Consider the following 18,605-nt stretch of genomic DNA (forward strand, 5'->3'; position numbering starts at 1 on the left):
CAGCTATTGGGAATTCTGAGCAAGAAACACACACAGACAGACACAGAGATAGGGAGAGAGACAGAGAAAATACAGCCTGTATAATATTCTGACATATTGGCCATTATAGACATGCAAAAGAGCAGCTGTGGAAGCCCCAAGGAAGTTAGGGTACTGAACCCCTAAAGAACTTGGATTATTTTCAGGGGATGAGCCAGGAATGGAGGAGGTCAGAACATTCTGGTTGAAATTTCCTCAAGAAACTGAGGTGTTTTTATTTTTAAAGCTGGAAGTGGTTTAATCGAGCTGGAATTTCCAACCTGAAGTTTTCTGTTAGTGGAAATACAGGGTCATGAGCTACGTTAATCTAAGCCGTAGATAAATAAAATGGCCTCTACTTCTGCACACTGGAGCCATGGTTATAGCTTTTACGCCTTCTCCACAAATATTTCTATGTTATCCTCATGGGAAAGGACATTACTGGTATTAATAAGCTCATTTTCAAATTAAAAAAATTTTTGAGACAGAATTTCACACCGTAGCTCAAGCTGGCCTGGAACTTATTGGTGTGGTCCTGGCTGACCTTGAGGTCATGGCAATCCTCCTGCCTCAGCCTCTTGTGAACTGGCATACCTGGCTCAATAAATTCATTTTTAAGATAAGGAATGCTATTTACTCTCCTATTTCGGAGTATTTAAAAACCCTAACAAAGCCACACAGTCTGAAACTCGTGTCACCATTGTCCAAGTTACCTATAGCAGAGTCTGTGGAAACCTGTTTATCGGGAAGGTATTAGGATTTCATCTTCACAATTAACCAGCATTTCTGGGGTGGGACAGATGATTCCTGTACAGCTGGAGCAGCATCGTCCTGGAGGCAGGAGGACTGGGCCGATAGGTTTTCTAGTAATGTTGTCTTAAGTTCTTCTCTAGCTCTTACTCTGGGCCAAGCACAGGTCCCAGTGCATTATGGGATTCAGCATGCTGTTTCCTCATAGCTATCTTAGGTGGAACTGTTAGTGACCTTAATTTTGATGAGAAGGCTCAGACTCAGAGGTATCATCAACAAAGGTCACATACTACAGTGAGCAGGGTGTGGCTGGCTCTTGGGACCTAGAGTTCCTCCTGTGCCTCAATCCCAGAAGCTGCTTCACATTCAATCTCCCAGAACAAGGTGTCAGAAACCTGTTTTTACAGCATGGTTGGCCAGATCCCATGTAAAGGGGAGAGTTCCACAAGAGATCGGAATGACATAGACGGGTGGAGGTGGTCTCTTTTTTTGTTTGTTTGTTTGTTTGAGGTTTTCTTTTCTTTTTTTTTTTTTTTTTTTGGTTCTTTTTTTCGGAGCTGGGGTCCTAAGTAAGCGCTCTACCACTGAGCTAAATCCCCAGCCCCTGTTTGAGGTTTTCTTTTTTTTTTTTTTTTTTTTTGGTTCTTTTTTTCGGAGCTGGGGACCGAACCCAGGGCCTTGCGCTTCCTAGGTAAGCGCTCTACCACTGAGCTAAATCCTCAGCCCCGAGGTTTTCTTGAGACGGTGTCTCACTATGTAGCTCTGGCTGTCCTGGAACTCACTGTGTAGACCAGGCTGGTCTTGAACTCACAGAGTTCACAAGTTCTGCCTGTCTCTGCCTCCCTGCTTGTATGGATGTGGCCCATTCTCAAAAACAAAACAAAACACTCCAACCAACCAAAAAACCTCAGATGATTTAAAATCCTACCCAAGGTCACATAACCAACCCACCCCTCTGCCACCACGTTTCTGTCCCTCTCAGCCCTCCTTCACCAGCTCCTTCCCAGTTCCTCCCAGGAGAGATCTTATCACATGCCGCTTCTCCCCTCTGGCACATTCTTTCTCCCAATCTTCCCCTCTAACATTTCCTCATAAGCCTCAGGCCTCAGACTACCCAGTGGCCGTAGATCATTGTCTCCCACACTCCTGCTTTCCAAGGCCTCATTTATCTCCTTGGAAGCCATGATCATTAGTAACTAATTGATTTTGTTTCTTTCTGAGAGCTGTGAGGGAAGGCTCTGCATCTGGGCTGTTTACTCTCCCTTAGCTCCTGCGGAGAGGCACCGGGAAAGACACCGAGATTCAAGGAAGGACAGTCTTTCCTCAGCCTTGGGGAAGCACTGCTGTAGGTGACAGGAACTCACCATACTATGGCCAAAACAGGTGGGGTTAACTGGGCAGGGACAGTCCAAGGCTGTCTCAGTGATTGTTTTCGGTACAGTGGGGACCCAGGCCTTTCTGGTCTGCTTTGTCATTCTGCCACAGACACATGTACCGTAGCAGTGGGGACTTCTGGATGCCACTGCACACCCAGGTGTCATGGTATATGCACATGGCAGGACCTGGTCCCTCAATGCACACAGAAGGATAAAAGGAGATGAGCACAAGGAAAAGTCACACCATCAAGAGATGAAGCAAGCACAGGGTTTGAAGCTTGGGATGTGGTTCAGTGGTAGAGCATTTGCTCAGCGTGTTCAAGGACCTAGGTTCAATCCCAGCACATCCAGAAACAACCCCCTAAAGGTTCTGTTGCCCTGTTACACATCACCACCGATGGGGTGACCAAGTATTCAAATATTGAATAAGTAGCGGGGACACGTCTCATTCAAATCACCACAAGTAGATTCTAATTGGCCCTCAAAACCATCGGCTGGTATACAGAGGAAGCCGGAACACAGGTTTGTACTTCTACCAAGAATTATGTAATGTGTTTAATGGTCTGTACTGTGCTTTGTATACCTGGCAGCATAATAGGTTTGCTTAGGCTGATATCCCCACAAATGTGTGAGCGAAGCACTTCATTCCAAAGACTTTATGAAATAGTCTTTATTGGTGCAGTGGCTTTAGGTGACCGGAAATGTTCAGCTCCGGTATCATCCTGTGGGACCCCTGGTGGAGCCTTTATGAGGAGCACAGATGGACTTTGACCTCTTTTCTAGATGGTGCCATTACATTCTAACACAAGTCTGAATTCCAGGCAGGGCGAGCAGGGGGTTAAAGTGTAAGCTACTGCGTTGACCAGTCTATGGGCTTAAATTCCTATCTTATGGCTTGGAGCCGTGCCATGTGGCGCCGGTCAGCTACAAGGGAGGCTGGGAACTTGCTCTGCAGCTGGTCACATCGCAGCTTCAAATAAAAGCAGAGTTCCTCTGCTGATGAGGAGGAAGGAAGAACGGATATTGGAAAGACACCCAATGGAGTCTGCGACAGCTTCGATGGGGGGGGGGGGGAGCGTGGGAAGGGCCTCAGAACTAGTTTCTTATTCAAGTTAATCTAGATGTTCCCAGATGTTGCAGCCAGACCCTTTTATCCTGAGGTTAGAAAGAATGGGGCCTCTGCACCATGAGATCTGCACAAGGCTCCCATGACCCCCGTGGCTGAGAGGCCACTATCAGGTCCCAGTAAGATCAGGGAGGTACTGGCCAGGGTTTAAGTGAATTGACCAACAGCTCAAGACTCAGATGTGTTAGTACTAGAAAAATCATTTTAAAAACCTCTCTTTTACATAAACCTGAAGCATTCCCCTCTCCCATCTCCTCGGTTTTTCTACATCCCCCTCCAACCCCCCTTTCTTCCCCTTTTCAACAAGCTGCACCTTTTAGGTACAATTTTTTTTTCGTCCTTTTCACCCGTAAAATTTATGAGCATTTATTTGAAAGCTTAAAAAAATTGGAAAAACTGAAGGAGAAAGAGTGATTATACACACGGAAAGCCATAAGAACCGCAGTGAATGTGTGCACTTATTGCTTTCTTGAGAAAACAAACCAGCCAGCCAGTTTGGAATGTGAGCGGCTTGTGTGAGGCCAGCCAGAGGCAGAGGCCCAGGGTGAAGGGCCACTGCCCTCTATTCAGGAGTGCTGCCCGGTGCTGTCTCCATTCCCAGCCTCCTCCTCCTCTCCCCTCTGACCATTCCAGCGAGAGACAGGAACACGGAGTAAATGACTACAGAAAAGAGCTAAGGTTTTAAACACTCCTTTAGAAAAGCAAGAAGATGGGGCTGTTAGGGGTTTGCAGGCTGCAGGAGAGTCCAAGGAACACTGGGCCTCAAAGAGCTTCCAGGCTGGCCAGGAGGGGCCTCTGGGAAAAATCAGGGGCCCTGCTGAAGGACAAGAGGAGAGGCTAGCCATGGGCAGGCCAGACCACACGGAGCTATGGAATGTGTTACCATTGTCCAAAAGTTGTTTTAAATGCTTGGGTTCTGAGAACCACAGAGGCAGGACAGATGTCCAAATTTGTCCTTCAGTGCCCCCCAGCCCCCTCTCCCTATTTTCCCAGAAGAGCTCTGTCACTATATTGATGCTTGCTAAGCCTGGGATGTTTCTCCTCCCAGCGTGGTTCCAGCCATGTTGGAACAGGGGCTGAGTAAGGCAGAACCTGTAAAGCGTTCCTAGGCTAAAGCCATCCCTGTTTTCCATGGGCCCTTGAGTTAGTGGCCACATCGACAGCCTCCTCTTGCCCCTTACTCCTCTGGATGACTGAATTGGGCCAGGCCTGCCCCATCTTCAGCACAAGAGAGGAGCAACTCCAACCTATTTAGCCTTCCAAAGTGCCTCCCTAAGTATTTGTGACAGCCCTTAGTGAAAATGGCATAGGCTCAAACCCCAGGTGTTGGGCTAGCTTCTTGATAGCTTCTCTTGGATACTCCCAGGACCTTCAATTGGCCTCCTGTTCTTCCCAGCCAAAAACCACAAAGCTATGTGGTTCTCATCTGTCCCTGATCCCCCAGCCCACCTCCCTCAACTTCCTGAAGAGGAGGGGAGACCACAGAGGAGATGTTCATAAACCTGTAGTGGGATGCGAACAGGAAATACACTATAGAAAACAGGAAAGCCGGACGTGGTGCTGACGCTCATGTCCTTCATGAGGAAACCCATTAAATCTGCTCTGTTGATGGGGACGAGCTTCCCGAACCTTCCCTGAGCTCAGCAGAAACACTCTGTCCCCACAACCTGTCATGGATGTGCATGTCTGCTTATTTCTTTGTCACAGGCAAAGATTTGGGCTTGGATGTGACATTCCCCAAAGACCCTCGTCACTAGAGAGTCTCTCTCTTTAGAGGGCCCTTCCTCCAGGCCTGAGTTCTGCTCTTTCTTCTGGAAACACATGCCACTAGCCATTGTACAGTGACGGCTTCTCATCTTCAGAGTAACCAATAGGCTTTGCAGGGTGGCTGTATGGCAAAACTAAAGGAGGGTGCAGAAGGACCGGCCCTGGTTCTCCCAAACTCCAGCACACGCTCAAGCCTGGTGACTTCGCCACACACCAAAGCCTCGGTAAAATATGGATGTCCTCAACCTACACTGTCCTGGCGACCCCCCTCCCCCGTTGCCAGTCCAGTACCCACAGTGGCTTCTGATTGCCCTACAGACCTGATGAAGCTCCCGGTGTCCCACCGAGATGTGTTTCCATGGCTTGATTTTAAAGTAAAGAAGAAATCTAAGCGTCCTGGGGTTTTAATGTGTCACAGCTGGAGGGCCCCACAGAGGTTGCCATGGTTGCCTACTCAACTGGCACCTCTCCATCCCATTCTGTTCTCTTCTGAAGTTAGAGAATGAACGTCTTCCTAGGCTTTTATTTTTTTGGTCACATGTATCAGAAGAGCAACTTGCAACTTGATAAAAACTTGTATGGAGGGGCTGGGGATTTAGCTCAGTGGTAGAGCGCTTACCTAGGAAGCGCAAGGCCCTGGGTTCGGTCCCCAGCTCCGAAAAAAAAGAACCAAAAAAAAAAAAAACAAAAAACAAAAAAACAAAACAACAACAAAAAAAAACTTGTATGGAAAAAAAAAAAAAAAAGAGCAGAATTTGTTGGTCCTCCCCGGAACGAGGCACACCTGAGCCGTGGCTTTTGCATGAGGAATGAGAATACAAATAAATTAAAACTAAGCACAAATCGATGTCTCCTAGTGAACAAGGCCCGGGGTTAGGCTCTGGCCTCTCCGCGTGTACGAGCAGACCAAACCCGGCAGTGTGCCCCATTGTGAGAGCAGGTGCTGAGACGGAATGACTCTGCACCTTGTGCACGTCTATACACAGTCGTCATCTACCTGGCATGGTCCATGAGGCACGGGCTGAAAAATAACTTATTTACACAAGATATCACCACCCAGGAACTTACCAACCTTACAGGAACACTGGGCTTCAGGGGCATTTCAATGCTATCAAGGAAAAAAAAAAGGTCTGTGAGCTTGTTCCACACAACAGTGAATGCTGTGACCCTGTCATCTGGGTCACCAAATACTGGGTGCCCATTATCAGAGCATCGGGTCGCCTGTTATGATTTGGGCAGGCAATAAGCTGTTGAGTCCCTTCCTGAATTTTCTGTTCAGCATGATCTCCTTGCCTGACATGGCCGACCGCCATTCTGTCATTCAGGCTCACAAAGCCTCGGGCCAGCTCGAGACCTTGACTGAGCTTAGCACTTGGCAGCCCTGGGCCTGATCAGCTCTGTAACAGGGTTGGTGGCGTCGATATCTAATCTCACCACCTGCATCCGATCCTGCCTTTACTAAAGTCCCTCTGAACCCAGCAGCTGCTTTAACTCTTTGGGGGAACCTCTCTAGCATTTGTGAAACATTAATGTGTGATCACAGGGTTGATATCAGTAATCGGGAAGATCCCGTGTCTGCCAATGGCCATGGGTGTCAAGCGAGATTCGTAGTCGGTGAGTTAAAGGCCTTGGGATTGATGTAATGTGTGCATTTATTGTTACCCAATGAATCCTTACACTGTAAAAACGCAAATATGTCCGTCCTTGTTTCTGACATCGTGAGCTAACAATAAGGTATCTGCGGCTGTGGGAAACCGGATGAGTAGTCCCAGCTGGGAGACCTCAGGCGCAGCTGACCCCATGGTCAAGGGTAGAAGCCTGGCTTATCTCTCCACCTGCCTTGTTCCCCGATACTTTATCAGGAAGAGTGGAAAGGTGCCGCAGTTTGGAACTCCAGCCTCTCCCTCCCCATGGGACTTGATCCAGATGTGAGGGGAACTGTCCCCGGGGACCCCTGTCAGCGTTTAAAAAGGCCTCAGATCTCAGTCTTGGCCTGACCTTCTCACCATGAAGAGACTACTGATTCTGAGTCTGCTGCTGGAAGCAGTCTGTGGCAATGAGAACTTTGTGGGGTAGGGGTGTGTGGAGAGGAGTGGGTATCCTGAGGGGGGCGTGGGGGATAAATGGCTCTCCCAAGTTGGTGTCTGGAAGAGGCAGACAGACACATGGAAACATAGCCAGAGAAGACAGACTGACAACAGCCTGAGGGGAAGCAGGTGGGGCGGGGCTTGAAAGGGTCCGGCTTCTTATGGATACTGACAGAATTAAACTCTGAGAAGGAACTTTTAGAAGGAGAAAGAGGTCTGGTTAGCTTGGGAATAACCCAGTCTAAACTGTGGTGGGGACAGCATGAAAGTCTAGAATCTTCCAAAGACAGGCAGAGAAGAGATGGAGTTCAGGTCTCCCATTGCTCAGGCCCCCTTGTGCCTTTAAGGGTTCAGCCTGGGAAGTGTTGGGGTACCTCAAGTACTCAGAGCCGCTCCCACTCTCCAGACACCAGGTTCTCCGAATCTCTGCAGCCGATGAAGCCCAGGTGCAGAAAGTGAAGGAGTTGGAGGACCTGGAGCACTTGCAGGTTAGAGACTCCATGCAGGCTTCCCCGAGGACCCAGGAGACTTCCTAGGCCATCTGGGACCAACTCCTATAACCCCTAGTTAGTCCCCAGGCTCAGGCCCTGCCTCTTGGCAAGAGCCATGAGACTGAGTGGTTGAGATTTGACTTCAGACCCCAGACTCAGATCTTAGTGCCCCTGAGAATCCGATGACATACCAGGACCCTTTCCTGCTTCCTGTCTGCCTCGCTCCTTAAAACCTCTCCATTTTGGCCATTTCCTGCCCATGTTGGACTCTGTCCAGTTCCCAAGCCCCCCCATTTTTCCTCTGCTTCCAGCACCCGTTCTTCAACTCCAGCCCTGTGGGAGCTTCTAGTGCCAACGCCCCTTCTCAGGCTCTCCCACTCTGCCGCCCTGGTTGGTGCCTCCAGCCCGCTAAAACAGTTCTGGCTTCTGTCTTCCCTAGTTGGACTTCTGGCGGGACGCTGCCCGGGCCGGTATCCCCATTGATGTCAGAGTGCCCTTCCCCAGCATCCAATCTGTGAAAGCATTCTTGGAATATCATGGTATTAGCTATGAGATCATGATTGAAGATGTGCAGTTACTGCTCGATGAGGAGAAACAGCAGATGTCTGCCTTCCAGGCCAGGGCCTTGTCCACTGACTCTTTCAATTATGCCACCTATCATACGCTGGATGAGGTGAGGACAGCCCTGGGAGACTCTGCCCACAGCACCATACTCTTCTTCATGGTTGACAGAATACAGACCAGGGCCAAGGCTGGTCTGGCTGTGGGTAGGAGACACCTGTATTCACAGGAGCCATTAGTCCCTTTTCTTCCTCTCAGATCTACGAATTCATGGACCTGCTGGTGGCTGAGCACCCACAGCTTGTGAGCAAGATCCAGATCGGCAACACCTTTGAAGGTCGCCCCATCCATGTGCTGAAGGTAAATGAAGGTCACGAGTAGACACAGGCACATGTGCCACAGTGGGCCCCCATGCGGACCTCCGTATAAGGGTGTGGACTCTCACAGATGGGTGACAGAATGTACTTTCTACACAGTGTCTGTGCAGGTCATTTGGGAAGGTCTGAGCATTCGTGCAGGCCTAGGTGGCTATACTCATGTTCACAAAGTTTAAGGTGACCCCAGGGTTAACCAAGTGCTGCAATCTGAGAAGGTCATGGAGTGTGGCATCCAGTTCAAATGTTTTCCTAGTGATCTTTCACAGTACTCTGAGCATCAGAACAGGGCCAGAGTCCACGCTCTGTTAGGGTCCCTGTCTGACCCCTGATACTATAACCCCTCAAAGGACGACCATAAACAGTCCCCCTCAGTTTTAGCTATCCAGAGAACAGGAAGCTTCTGGCCCAGGTGTGTTCCCTTGCAGGGGATGAACTCAGGCCTGGTGGAAAGTTGCCCCCCTAACCACTTCCCTGCCTCTTTTCCAGTTCAGCACTGGAGGGACCAATCGCCCAGCAATCTGGATCGACACTGGCATCCATTCTAGGGAGTGGGTCACCCAGGCTAGTGGGGTCTGGTTTGCAAAGAAGGTAAAGCTGGGGAGAGGAGGAGAGCCCTTGCTCTCTGGGGAACTGGTGTTCACTGACTGTGGGAGACTAGCCCTTCCCTTCCCAGAGGCAATGCCCACAGAGGGAGGCTGGGGGATGTGTCCATTGAACCAACATGACTAACACCCCATCTTTCCTCCTCCGCCCACCAGATCACCAAAGACTATGGCCAGGACCCCACCTTCACAGCCGTTCTTGACAACATGGACATCTTCCTGGAGATTGTCACCAACCCTGATGGTTTTGCCTACACCCACAAAACGGTACAGACTGCCTCTTGTTCCCCAGGACAGTGGGATGTGCCTTTAAGCCCCACTAGTGGAGGAAGGGGCAAGTAGGTCTGTCCTTGTGGAACTGGGGTCTCAGCCTAGGCTCTATCTCGCTATCTCAGGCAGATGATTCTTTGCTAGTGGGGACTGTCTGTGCACGGTGGGTGTTAAGTAGTCTCTTGACCTACTTGATTCTGCTACCAACCCTTCACTGTTGATGATAACACAAAGCACCTCCTGACACTGTGATGTCTTAGGGGAGCTGACGTTGTCCTCGGTTGAGACCCCTGCTCCAGTCCTGACTTCCATCACAGCTTTTATTCTGTGTCAAATGCAGCAAGCTAACAGCCCAGCCGTGCTGGCCCCTGGCTTACCCTCTTTCCCCCCTCAGAATCGCATGTGGCGCAAGACTCGATCACACACCCAGGGCTCCCTCTGTGTTGGTGTGGACCCCAACAGGAACTGGGACGCTGGCTTTGGGAGTAAGACTTCCCATGGGATAGGGATGGGACAACATGGCTTCTTGTCTGCCTTTGTCTGGTTGCCTGACCCAGGAGTAAGGGAGAATGTGGGTGGGCTCTTAGCTCTGGGTGGGAGGTGGACCTGAGCCCTTGTTTGTAAAAAGAAAGTTCCTTTTAGATGCAATTTGGGTCTGAGAGCTTCCCTGGGGGATGTCTAGCTCAGTATAGGTTCCTGCCATCCCTGGCCATGACTCTGTGTAAATTGGTTTCTGCTCTACCCAAGCCTTCCTGGTAAAGGAAGTCAGGACTTTGGATACTGTGATGGCTGCTCCTTAACCGGGGCTGAGCTGGGGTGGGGGTGGGGTTGAGGCCTCCCTGCAGCCCACTTCTCAACTAAGTCCGTGAAATACACTGGAAGCTGTGAAAGTTTTGGTTTAAGAAGTCATAGCTGTGTCCCCTGCCTTTTCACAGTGGCCGGAGCAAGTAGCAACCCCTGCTCGGAAACTTACCGAGGCAAATTTCCCAACTCTGAGGTGGAGGTCAAGTCCATCGTGGACTTTGTGACGAGCCATGGGAACATCAAGGCCTTCATCTCCATCCACAGCTATTCCCAGCTCCTGCTCTACCCCTACGGCTACACGTCGGAACCAGCCCCTGACCAGGCAGAGCTGGTGGGTGAGAGCCCTGACCGCCCTCTGCCTGGGCTCCTCCTGTGTTCCCTCCTTGAGGAAACTGGGTTTCACCCCCTCAGAGCCGATGAAGGGCCGAGAACCTACCAGTGAACCCAGGGCCCACGTTTTCCCAGTCTTCTGATGACTTGGGAGGTCTGGCAGAAAGACTTGTGTCAATCAGCAAGGTAGACCTGTTCCATTTGCTGGGAGACAGAAGCCTAGCGTGTGGTTGAGTCACTTCTGTCACGTGACAGAGCAAGAGGCAAGGCTAGACTCTGAAGCTGTGGGCTCTGCCCCAAGCTGTGGTGTGACTGGAGAGAAGGCGTACCCCATCCATCCATCCTGTGGAGATGGAGGGAACATGAAACTGTCACAGCGTAGGGCTGGCTGGCAGAGGGCTTGGGGGGACTGACTATGCTGCTGCCCACTCCTGGGCCACCCTGACAGTACTTGGGTGACTCTGGATCTAACCATGGGCACTGTTCGATGTTTTCTCCAGGATCAGCTAGCTAAGTCTGCTGTGACAGCCTTGACGTCTCTACACGGGACCAAGTTCAAGTATGGCAGCATCATCGATACAATCTGTAAGTTACTCGTGGCCGGGGCGCAGGCATCAGCTGTCTCTTCTTGCCTTGGGTGCTCAGATCTGGGAGTTGCTAGCTGCGCTATTGGAAGGCTGGGTAGTGCTTCTTCCTGATATTGAATCCTGTTTTTCCCTGACACCGTTCAGAGGGCGCCTTATCTGTCCTCCAAGCATAGCTGTCCCTTTATCTCGAGGTTACATCTGGACCCCTGCACGGATGAGTTGGAACTCTGATGGGATTTATAGGTCTCCATAAAATTCTGTTTAAGATAACGCCTTTCCACTCCCTTCCTTTCGGGATAGGAGATGCCCTTGAGGGGGTCATTGTTACAAGCACACAGAAGACGGTCGGCAGGGGTGTTTACTGACCACCTGCTCTGCACCGCGCCTCGCCCTGTATGCCTGGAATACAGCTGTCAGTGAAAGGGGTAAATGCTCATTCTAGGCAGGAAGACTGACCACGTGCTTAGAGACCACACTGGATCGGGTGTTGGATGTAGGGGAAATACAGAGCCGGCCAGCGGCACCAGGACTACTGGGGTGGAGGTTGAATACCAGGCTGAGAGGCAGGCTTTCAGACTGAGGAGAATTTGGGCGAGTGGTGAAGGAAGTGCAGGAGGCCAGGAGGGGCCAGTTGTCTAGGGAATAGGCCTCCAGGCAGGAAAACCTTCTAGAGTAAAGGCTGTGCTGTGCCCTGTGGTATGGGGTTGTTTGGGGAATTTTTTTGCCTCGAAAATTTTGCCTGGCAGGCAAAAGCAGGATCCGGGCACCAGGGTGGGAGAACCACACACACGTTTCACGTGCTTGCTCGACGGTGGGCTTGGATTCTAGGCGGGGAAGTAGGCTGTAGTCTTTCCCAAGGAGGAACGCGTTTGGGATCCCAGGCTTTCTTTGGAAATGGTTTCCAACCCGAGCCCAGCGATTTTGCTGTGTTTAGTGTCCTGAAGTGAAACTCTAATGTGAAGCCCACCTCCCTCTCCTACTGCCCAGTTCAACAAAAGCAGCTCTGTCAGCCAGTGTGTTCCGCAAACCTGTGAGATTTTCCCTCCCGAAGGGAGACAGACAGGCTTTGGTTTGACTCTGAATCTTTGCACTTTCCTCTGCAGACCAGAGTCCCCAGAGATCAATTGCTGGTTTCCCAAGCAGGGGGCTCTGGCATATTTAGAGGTGTCATGGAGGTGACTGTTGGGTGGAGACAGTTTTCAAACAGACTTTTGCAATTACACAGACTTTCTGGCAGCCTGCTAATGAATAGGACAGCCATTACTGGTTGCTGGTCCCCTATTTGGGCCTCTTGGGCTTAGACCCAGCAGAGGTTTCCTGGAAGCCCCACTGTGTGTCAATAGCAGCCCCTAGAAGACATTGACTCTATTTGGCATTGCACAAGGCTTTGGGCGTTAACTCAGTCCATGTAGATATTTCTAGTGATCAACCCTTACCCTTTCCTCTGTCTTTGCCCCTGCCCTAGATCAAGCCAGTGGGAGCACTATCGATTGGACCTACAGCCAGGGCATCAAGTACTCTTTCACTTTTGAACTGAGGGACACTGGGCTTAGAGGATTCCTGCTGCCTGCCTCCCAGATCATCCCTACGGCGGAGGAGACATGGCTGGCCCTTTTGACCATCATGGACCACACAGTCAAACACCCCTACTGAAAGCAGCCCTTATCCCCCACCTCTTTCTTCTCCTTAGTCCCAATAAAGTCTGATTGTATAAGAGGGAGGATCTTGGGGTTTGTGTAAGGAATGCATGAGGGATGTTTACCTTTTTAGTCTGGTGGGGGGAGCAGAAGTGAGTTCCCGAGGGTCTCAATGGAAATGTGTGGATGGTTGAACTACATGACCCCTAAATTCTCCTGTAGTCCAGGGTCCTGTGAAGTTGCATCCAAGAGGCAGTGGGGTGGTTTGTTCATCACTTAGTGGTAGGTAATAGCTGGTAACCAATGCATGGTACCCCCATAGTGAAGAGGAATTCAGCTTGTGGAGCAGGGTAGCTGATGGTAGCCATCTTGAAAAGCATAAACCCGAGTATGGAATATAAAAATCCCGCTAGCCACTGCTGTCCAATGGCAATGTTTGCAGATGCCAAGATTACTGTGGAGCACAGTGTGGCCTCCTCCTCCTCCTGAATGAGTTGGAAGAACACGTTGAGGCGAAGTGAAATCATTTTCTGAGGATAAGGTTTGAATGCCCAGCCAGGGACATTACATTAATTGTAATGTATTGGGGATGCTTCATTTGGAATGGTGGAAACCGCTTACATTTTGTCAAATCCTCTGTGATGTCCCCAGCGCATGACCTTGGCCGCCTCTTGTTCCTTCCTGTCCACATTCCTATATTCCTGTCCATACCACTCTCTGAAAAGCTGACCTCCCTTGGCATGGTGACCTGCAGGCCTGTGATCGCACACTTTCCGGTGAGCATCACAGTGCACAATCACCTGCCTTCTTTTCTTTTCTTTTTTTTTTTTTTTTCTTTTTTTCGGAGCTGGGGACCAAACCCAGGGCCTTGCGCTTCCTAGGCAAGCGCTCTACCACTGAGCTAAATCCCCAACCCATCCTGCCTTCTTTAAAGCAAGAATCAGCCTTGGTTACATCTGCAGCCCTCAGAAATGAGCGTGGGGCTAGAGGTACTGCCACAGAGGATGCATGGAGCTGGACTGGGATGACTGGGGGCTCCTTCCTCTCTGCTACTTAGATTTCAAGATGCTTCAAGCACTAGGACATAATGTCTTTTCTTTTTCATAGAAAAATGGCTTGAAGGTTACAAAGCTTTTCATCTTGGAGTTCTATTTTCATAGTTTTTCCCTACCCAAATATTTTAAAAAACAGACCAAGGCTGTACAGATAAGTGTCTGCATACTAAGATTAGGAGGCCAGGAGAAAGGCCTGTCCAGCCAGGCTGATGATACGGCCCTGTAGTCCCAGCATGAAGACATGGAGGCAGGAGGATTGCGCATTTGGACCCAGCCTTAGGCTACTTGGAAAGACCAGGTCTCAAACAAACAACAATAAAGGTATTTAAGAGTTAAGATTTTGTAGGACTCTATTCATCTTCCCTTTAAGCCGTGTGATAAGAGGTTGTGGGGAAGTCAAAGCTGTGTTTGACTGCCTTGGCTGGTCACCGCCTAAATAAAGACTGGTAAGGAAAACATTAATACGAGGACATTATTTTACAAATAACAGACGCAGAACCCCTTAATTTAAAATAAACCACACTCTCCTTGCTGTTAAGGACCACCTTGCCATTCCACCTCCAAAATCAACAGTTCTTGGACTACAGTGCCTAGTAATTGTTGAAAGAATTCTACTTTTCCAGAGAGAGACAGAGAGAGAGAGAGAGAGAAAGAGAGAGAGAGACACAGAGAGACAGAGACAGACAGAGACAGACAGAGACAGACAGAGACAGACAGAGACAGACAGAGACAGACAGAGACAGACAGAGACAGACAGAGACAGACAGAGACAGACAGAGACAGACAGAGACAGACAGAGAGAGAGGAGAAAGTGAAACAGTTGGGGCTGGAGATGTCCCTCAGTTGGCAGAGGGTTCACTTAGTAGGCACGAAGCCCGGCTTTGATCCTCACCACCTCATAAAACCACGGGTCACTTGCACACCTATAATCCTAGTTCTCGGGAGACGGAGGCAGGAGGGTTAGTTCAAGGTCATCTTTGGCCAGCTTGGGATACATGAGAACCTATCTCAAAAAATAAAAAAGTGGAAAGAAGGAAGGAAAGAAATAAAAGTAAGAAAAAGGTGGGGATGGAGCACCGTGAGCTCTGTGAAGGCAGAGGCTGCACTGGGTCACTTTGTTTACTTTCCACTGCTAGGCCACCGGCACACGTGATATTTATATTAAGAGCGATTTAGATAGTAAGTGAGTATCAGCGATGTGGGGCTTGCTCCTACTGGAACGTTTCTGCTGTGAGAAGAGCTTCCTGCTTTCTCACAGGTAGAAATCCATAGGTCTGGTTCCTATCATTCATCAACGTGAAGCTAGAAGACATCAATTGTAGGGAACACTGCAACTTAAAGGAGAATAAGTACTAGTGACCTTGAGTGGGTAAAAGTAAATAACATAGACTGAGGGAGGGAGGGAGGGAGGGAGAGAGAAGAGAAGAGAAGAGAGGGGGGAGAGAGAAGAGAAGAGAGAGAGGGGGAAAGAGAGGAGAGAGGAGAGGGGGAGAGAGAGGAGAGAGGAGAGAGGAGAGAGGAGAGAGAGAGAGAGAGAGAGAGAGAGAGAGAGAGAGAGAGGAGAGAGAGGGAGATCCTATCTTCAAAAACCAGAAAAAAAAAAAAAAAAAAAAAGAGTGGCATTTTAAAAGAGAAGCAGCTATCTCCCAAAAAGATGAGCTGGGAAAAGTCAATAAAACATGAAGGGTGTGAGCCTCGGTGAACGCTTGTATATGAAACATTTTTCTTTCATCAGATAGAGGACAACATAAGACTGGCCGCACAGGGTTATCAAGCGCATGAAGAAATAAACACAGCCTTGCACTGTGGGCAGGAGGATAACTTTCTGTACATTTGGCAATCTGACATTAAAAATTAAACATAGGCCTCCCTGACTTAGCAGATCCATTTGGAAGAATTTATTTTATGAAAATATTTGGGCTGTATTGAAAGACTGGAATAGCAAAGGAACAGAGTGCATCAAAAGGAACCTTCTTCATAAGGATCAATATTGTTCCGAGTGTGACGCAGCCGCACAGAAAGAAGCCTAAAACCATCTAGGTCTGTGTTCACCCGGAAAAAATGTCCATGGCAGATTAAGTGAAAGAAGTTGGGTACACGATGGGAATGTTCTAGAAACAGACTGTGCTGATGGCAGAGCAGTTCTGTAATTTACAAACATCACTGCATTCTTCCAACAGCTGAGGCACGGGTATACGATTTGCACACCAATCGCTGTTTCTGTAAAAAGTTAGCCACGAAGCAGGATGTTATGAATATCATTTTGTCTAACACACACAGATGCACACACACTTGCCAACTCCCTGAGATACACACACACACAGATGCCTGCACACATGTGAACACACACAACCCCCCCCCACACACCGCACCCATGCACATGCACACTAACACAAGTGTAGGTGGTGGATTTGCTGTTCACACTTCCCAGTTCTCCACTGTAAAAGCAGTGAGCTTTCACAGTCAGCTTTGGGATGGGGAAGGCTGTCTGAAACACACTAGGAGACAAGCCTGTGTGGGTTACTTAGCAGCAATTCAGCAGCATCAAGCATCTCACAGCCGCCATAGTGCCTGTTCTTTTTAAAAATATTTTGTTTAGAACTCCAAACTCCTCTTCCAGCATCTCGGTCCAAGGACGGTCCCTGTTTTATATTTAGAAGGGTGTATACTCTGGATAGCTGTGTTGCTAACAAGGCTGGGCCCGCACAGGTTCCCAGTAGGGACGGACGGACTTTAAATCCTCTGCTGTAGCTCCACTGGGGACTCCCAAGAGCCCTTTCTGTTCACATTCAGTTCCCATTGCAATTGTGGGAATGTATTATGCTGATGTCGAGTCTCCAGGGCCCCTTGAAGGGCTTTATTTCATGTGAACTCATTTCACGTCTTTCTCAGACCATTACAGGTGGCTCTCAGTGAAGCCCAGGGGCCGTGGCTGCTCCACGAGAGGTTTTTAGGTAGTCTCTTGAATTAACGCTCAGATGCCGGTGTTTAGCTTTCTGGCTTTGGCCTGAAGCTAAAGTGTCATTGAACGTAGTCCAGATATGACTTCACCCACCCCTCACCACGCAGAGCCATTCATCATCCTGGCCGTTGTTCCGCAAGGCCGAGAGGGACTAGGTAGATTGGAAGATGCACGGGGGCTCCTGCTTGAAGGACTAGGCAAGCATCATTCGTGGACATGCTAAGCCCCAGATGTTGCCTGGAGGAACTTGAGATGAACAGGCATAGCGTTTGCAGTGTCCCGGCCAAGAGGAGCTCTGGGAAAAGCACAGAGCACCATCAAACCTGAGAACTCGTCAGAGGGAAATGAATTCTTCCCCAAAGCTTTCACGATCCGCATTCATTTGGCAACTCAAACTGTGAGTATCATCTAAAAACCCCAGAGATGGAGCCGGCCAAGTGTTTGCTGCCAAAGTAAAAGGAGAAAATTAAAAGTCCCTCTTAGCCACGGTCACAGTGCCAGCTGCTCTGGAGAAGAATGTGGTGAGGTAAGGCTTGTGCTGACACAGGCTGCAGCTGTGCCTCTGTTTCCCCCGAAACATGGGCCTGAGGCCGTTGGCCAGCTCTTGAAGTTGGTGTCAGCCTAAACCAGAAATGTTATCAAAGAAGAAGAGATTAGACAGAAGCACTTCGGTGTGCTTTATTGCGTGAACAGTTTAGACAGTGGTCTGCATCCCCTTCTACGGTCAGTTAAAATTTTGTAACTCTCATCCCACAAGTCCAAGTTCGCCATGTATCTGTGGACAAATAAAAGAAACCTTAAAAAAGAATGCTGGGGTTGGGGATTTAGCTCAGTGGTAGAGCGCTTGCCTAGGAAACGAAAGGCCCTGGGTTCGGTCCCCAGCTCCGGAAAAAAAAAAAAAAAAAAAAAGAATGCTGCTGCTGTTGGAGATGGGACCCCCCGACACCGACGTGGAGAGGTGAAAACGTCCCCAGGGGTAGCTATGCTTATGCTCTGCTGCGTTTTGCATAAGTAGACAGAAGAAGGCAGTTTCCAGAACAATCTCAGTGGTGAAGAAGGCAGGGAAAGCAAAAGCCATGCAGAAGTTACATGTCCATGGGGGAAACCGAGGAATCACTCAGGAAGACCTTGCGTGGCTGAGTCTCCCCTGACAAGCCAAAGCCAAGAGCCCACTGGGTTGGGTACCCACCATTCTTGGGTTGGGTACCAGCTTCTCCTCTAGTCAGTAATACGGTGTGAGCTGCTTGCCCCGCCTCCTCTTCTAAAAATAGGGGTAGGGGTTTCCATCTCGCTGGACTACTGTGAACACTGTATGTATCGGAACATACCAAAGAGAACTCACGTGTGCTGCCTAACACAGCTGGTACTAGCTGGGATCTTTGAGTTTTGAAACAGAAGGGAAAATAACCGTCTGGTGGAGACGGCGGTGGGAGTGGGGTACCTGTCACGATGAATCCTGAAGGTCACTAAAAGGACAGTGAAACTGGACAAAACCAGGTAACATAACTCTCCAGTCAACTCTCTGGAGAGGGGAGAAGGGACATGAGGAAGCTGTACAAGGGACAAAAAGATAATGAGCTCCCCAGTCTCTCACACAGCAGGCTGACCACACCCTGACCAGCCATGGATCCGTGTTTATTTATTCTGAATATTTACTTAAGGGCTACTGTCACAGAGTAGGTGAACCGGCCCCCTCGGGAGCTTCTTGTCTAAATTTCAAAGGGAAGCCATATTGATTTTCTTGTAAAAATGTGGACTAGCAGTCAATGGCCCTTAAGTAACTGACCTCTGTTTACTACACAATT

General features: G+C 49.4%; 1 protein-coding gene across 1 annotated transcript; it reads left to right on the forward strand.

The window, feature by feature from the left end:
• The first annotated feature begins 6,736 nt into the window (after nucleotides 1-6,736).
• On the forward strand, nucleotides 6,737-12,864 carry Cpa1 (carboxypeptidase A1). The gene is made up of 10 exons (NM_016998.3): nucleotides 6,737-7,109; nucleotides 7,531-7,612; nucleotides 8,055-8,288; nucleotides 8,435-8,536; nucleotides 9,040-9,141; nucleotides 9,312-9,422; nucleotides 9,820-9,910; nucleotides 10,361-10,560; nucleotides 11,060-11,144; nucleotides 12,612-12,864. The coding sequence occupies exons 1-10, from the start codon at nucleotides 7,045-7,047 to the stop codon at nucleotides 12,797-12,799; spliced, it is 1,260 nt and encodes a 419-aa protein (NP_058694.2). The 5' UTR covers nucleotides 6,737-7,044; the 3' UTR covers nucleotides 12,800-12,864.
• Nucleotides 12,865-18,605: the final 5,741 nt, after the last annotated feature.

This window comes from Rattus norvegicus, chromosome 4 (assembly GCF_036323735.1).
Source record: "Rattus norvegicus strain BN/NHsdMcwi chromosome 4, GRCr8, whole genome shotgun sequence".
NCBI classification, from domain to species: Eukaryota; Metazoa; Chordata; class Mammalia; order Rodentia; family Muridae; genus Rattus; species Rattus norvegicus.

Bases quoted from the DNA above. Each gene is read 5' to 3' on its own strand.
- Cpa1 (NM_016998.3), top strand. From the start codon at position 7,045: ATGAAGAGACTACTGATTCTGAGTCTGCTGCTGGAAGCAGTCTGTGGC. The intron at 7,110-7,530 runs GTAGGGGTGTGT...CCCACTCTCCAG, and splicing joins GGCAATGAGAACTTTGTGGG to ACACCAGGTTCTCCGAATCT. The intron at 9,911-10,360 runs GTAAGACTTCCC...GCCTTTTCACAG, and splicing joins CTGGGACGCTGGCTTTGGGA to TGGCCGGAGCAAGTAGCAAC.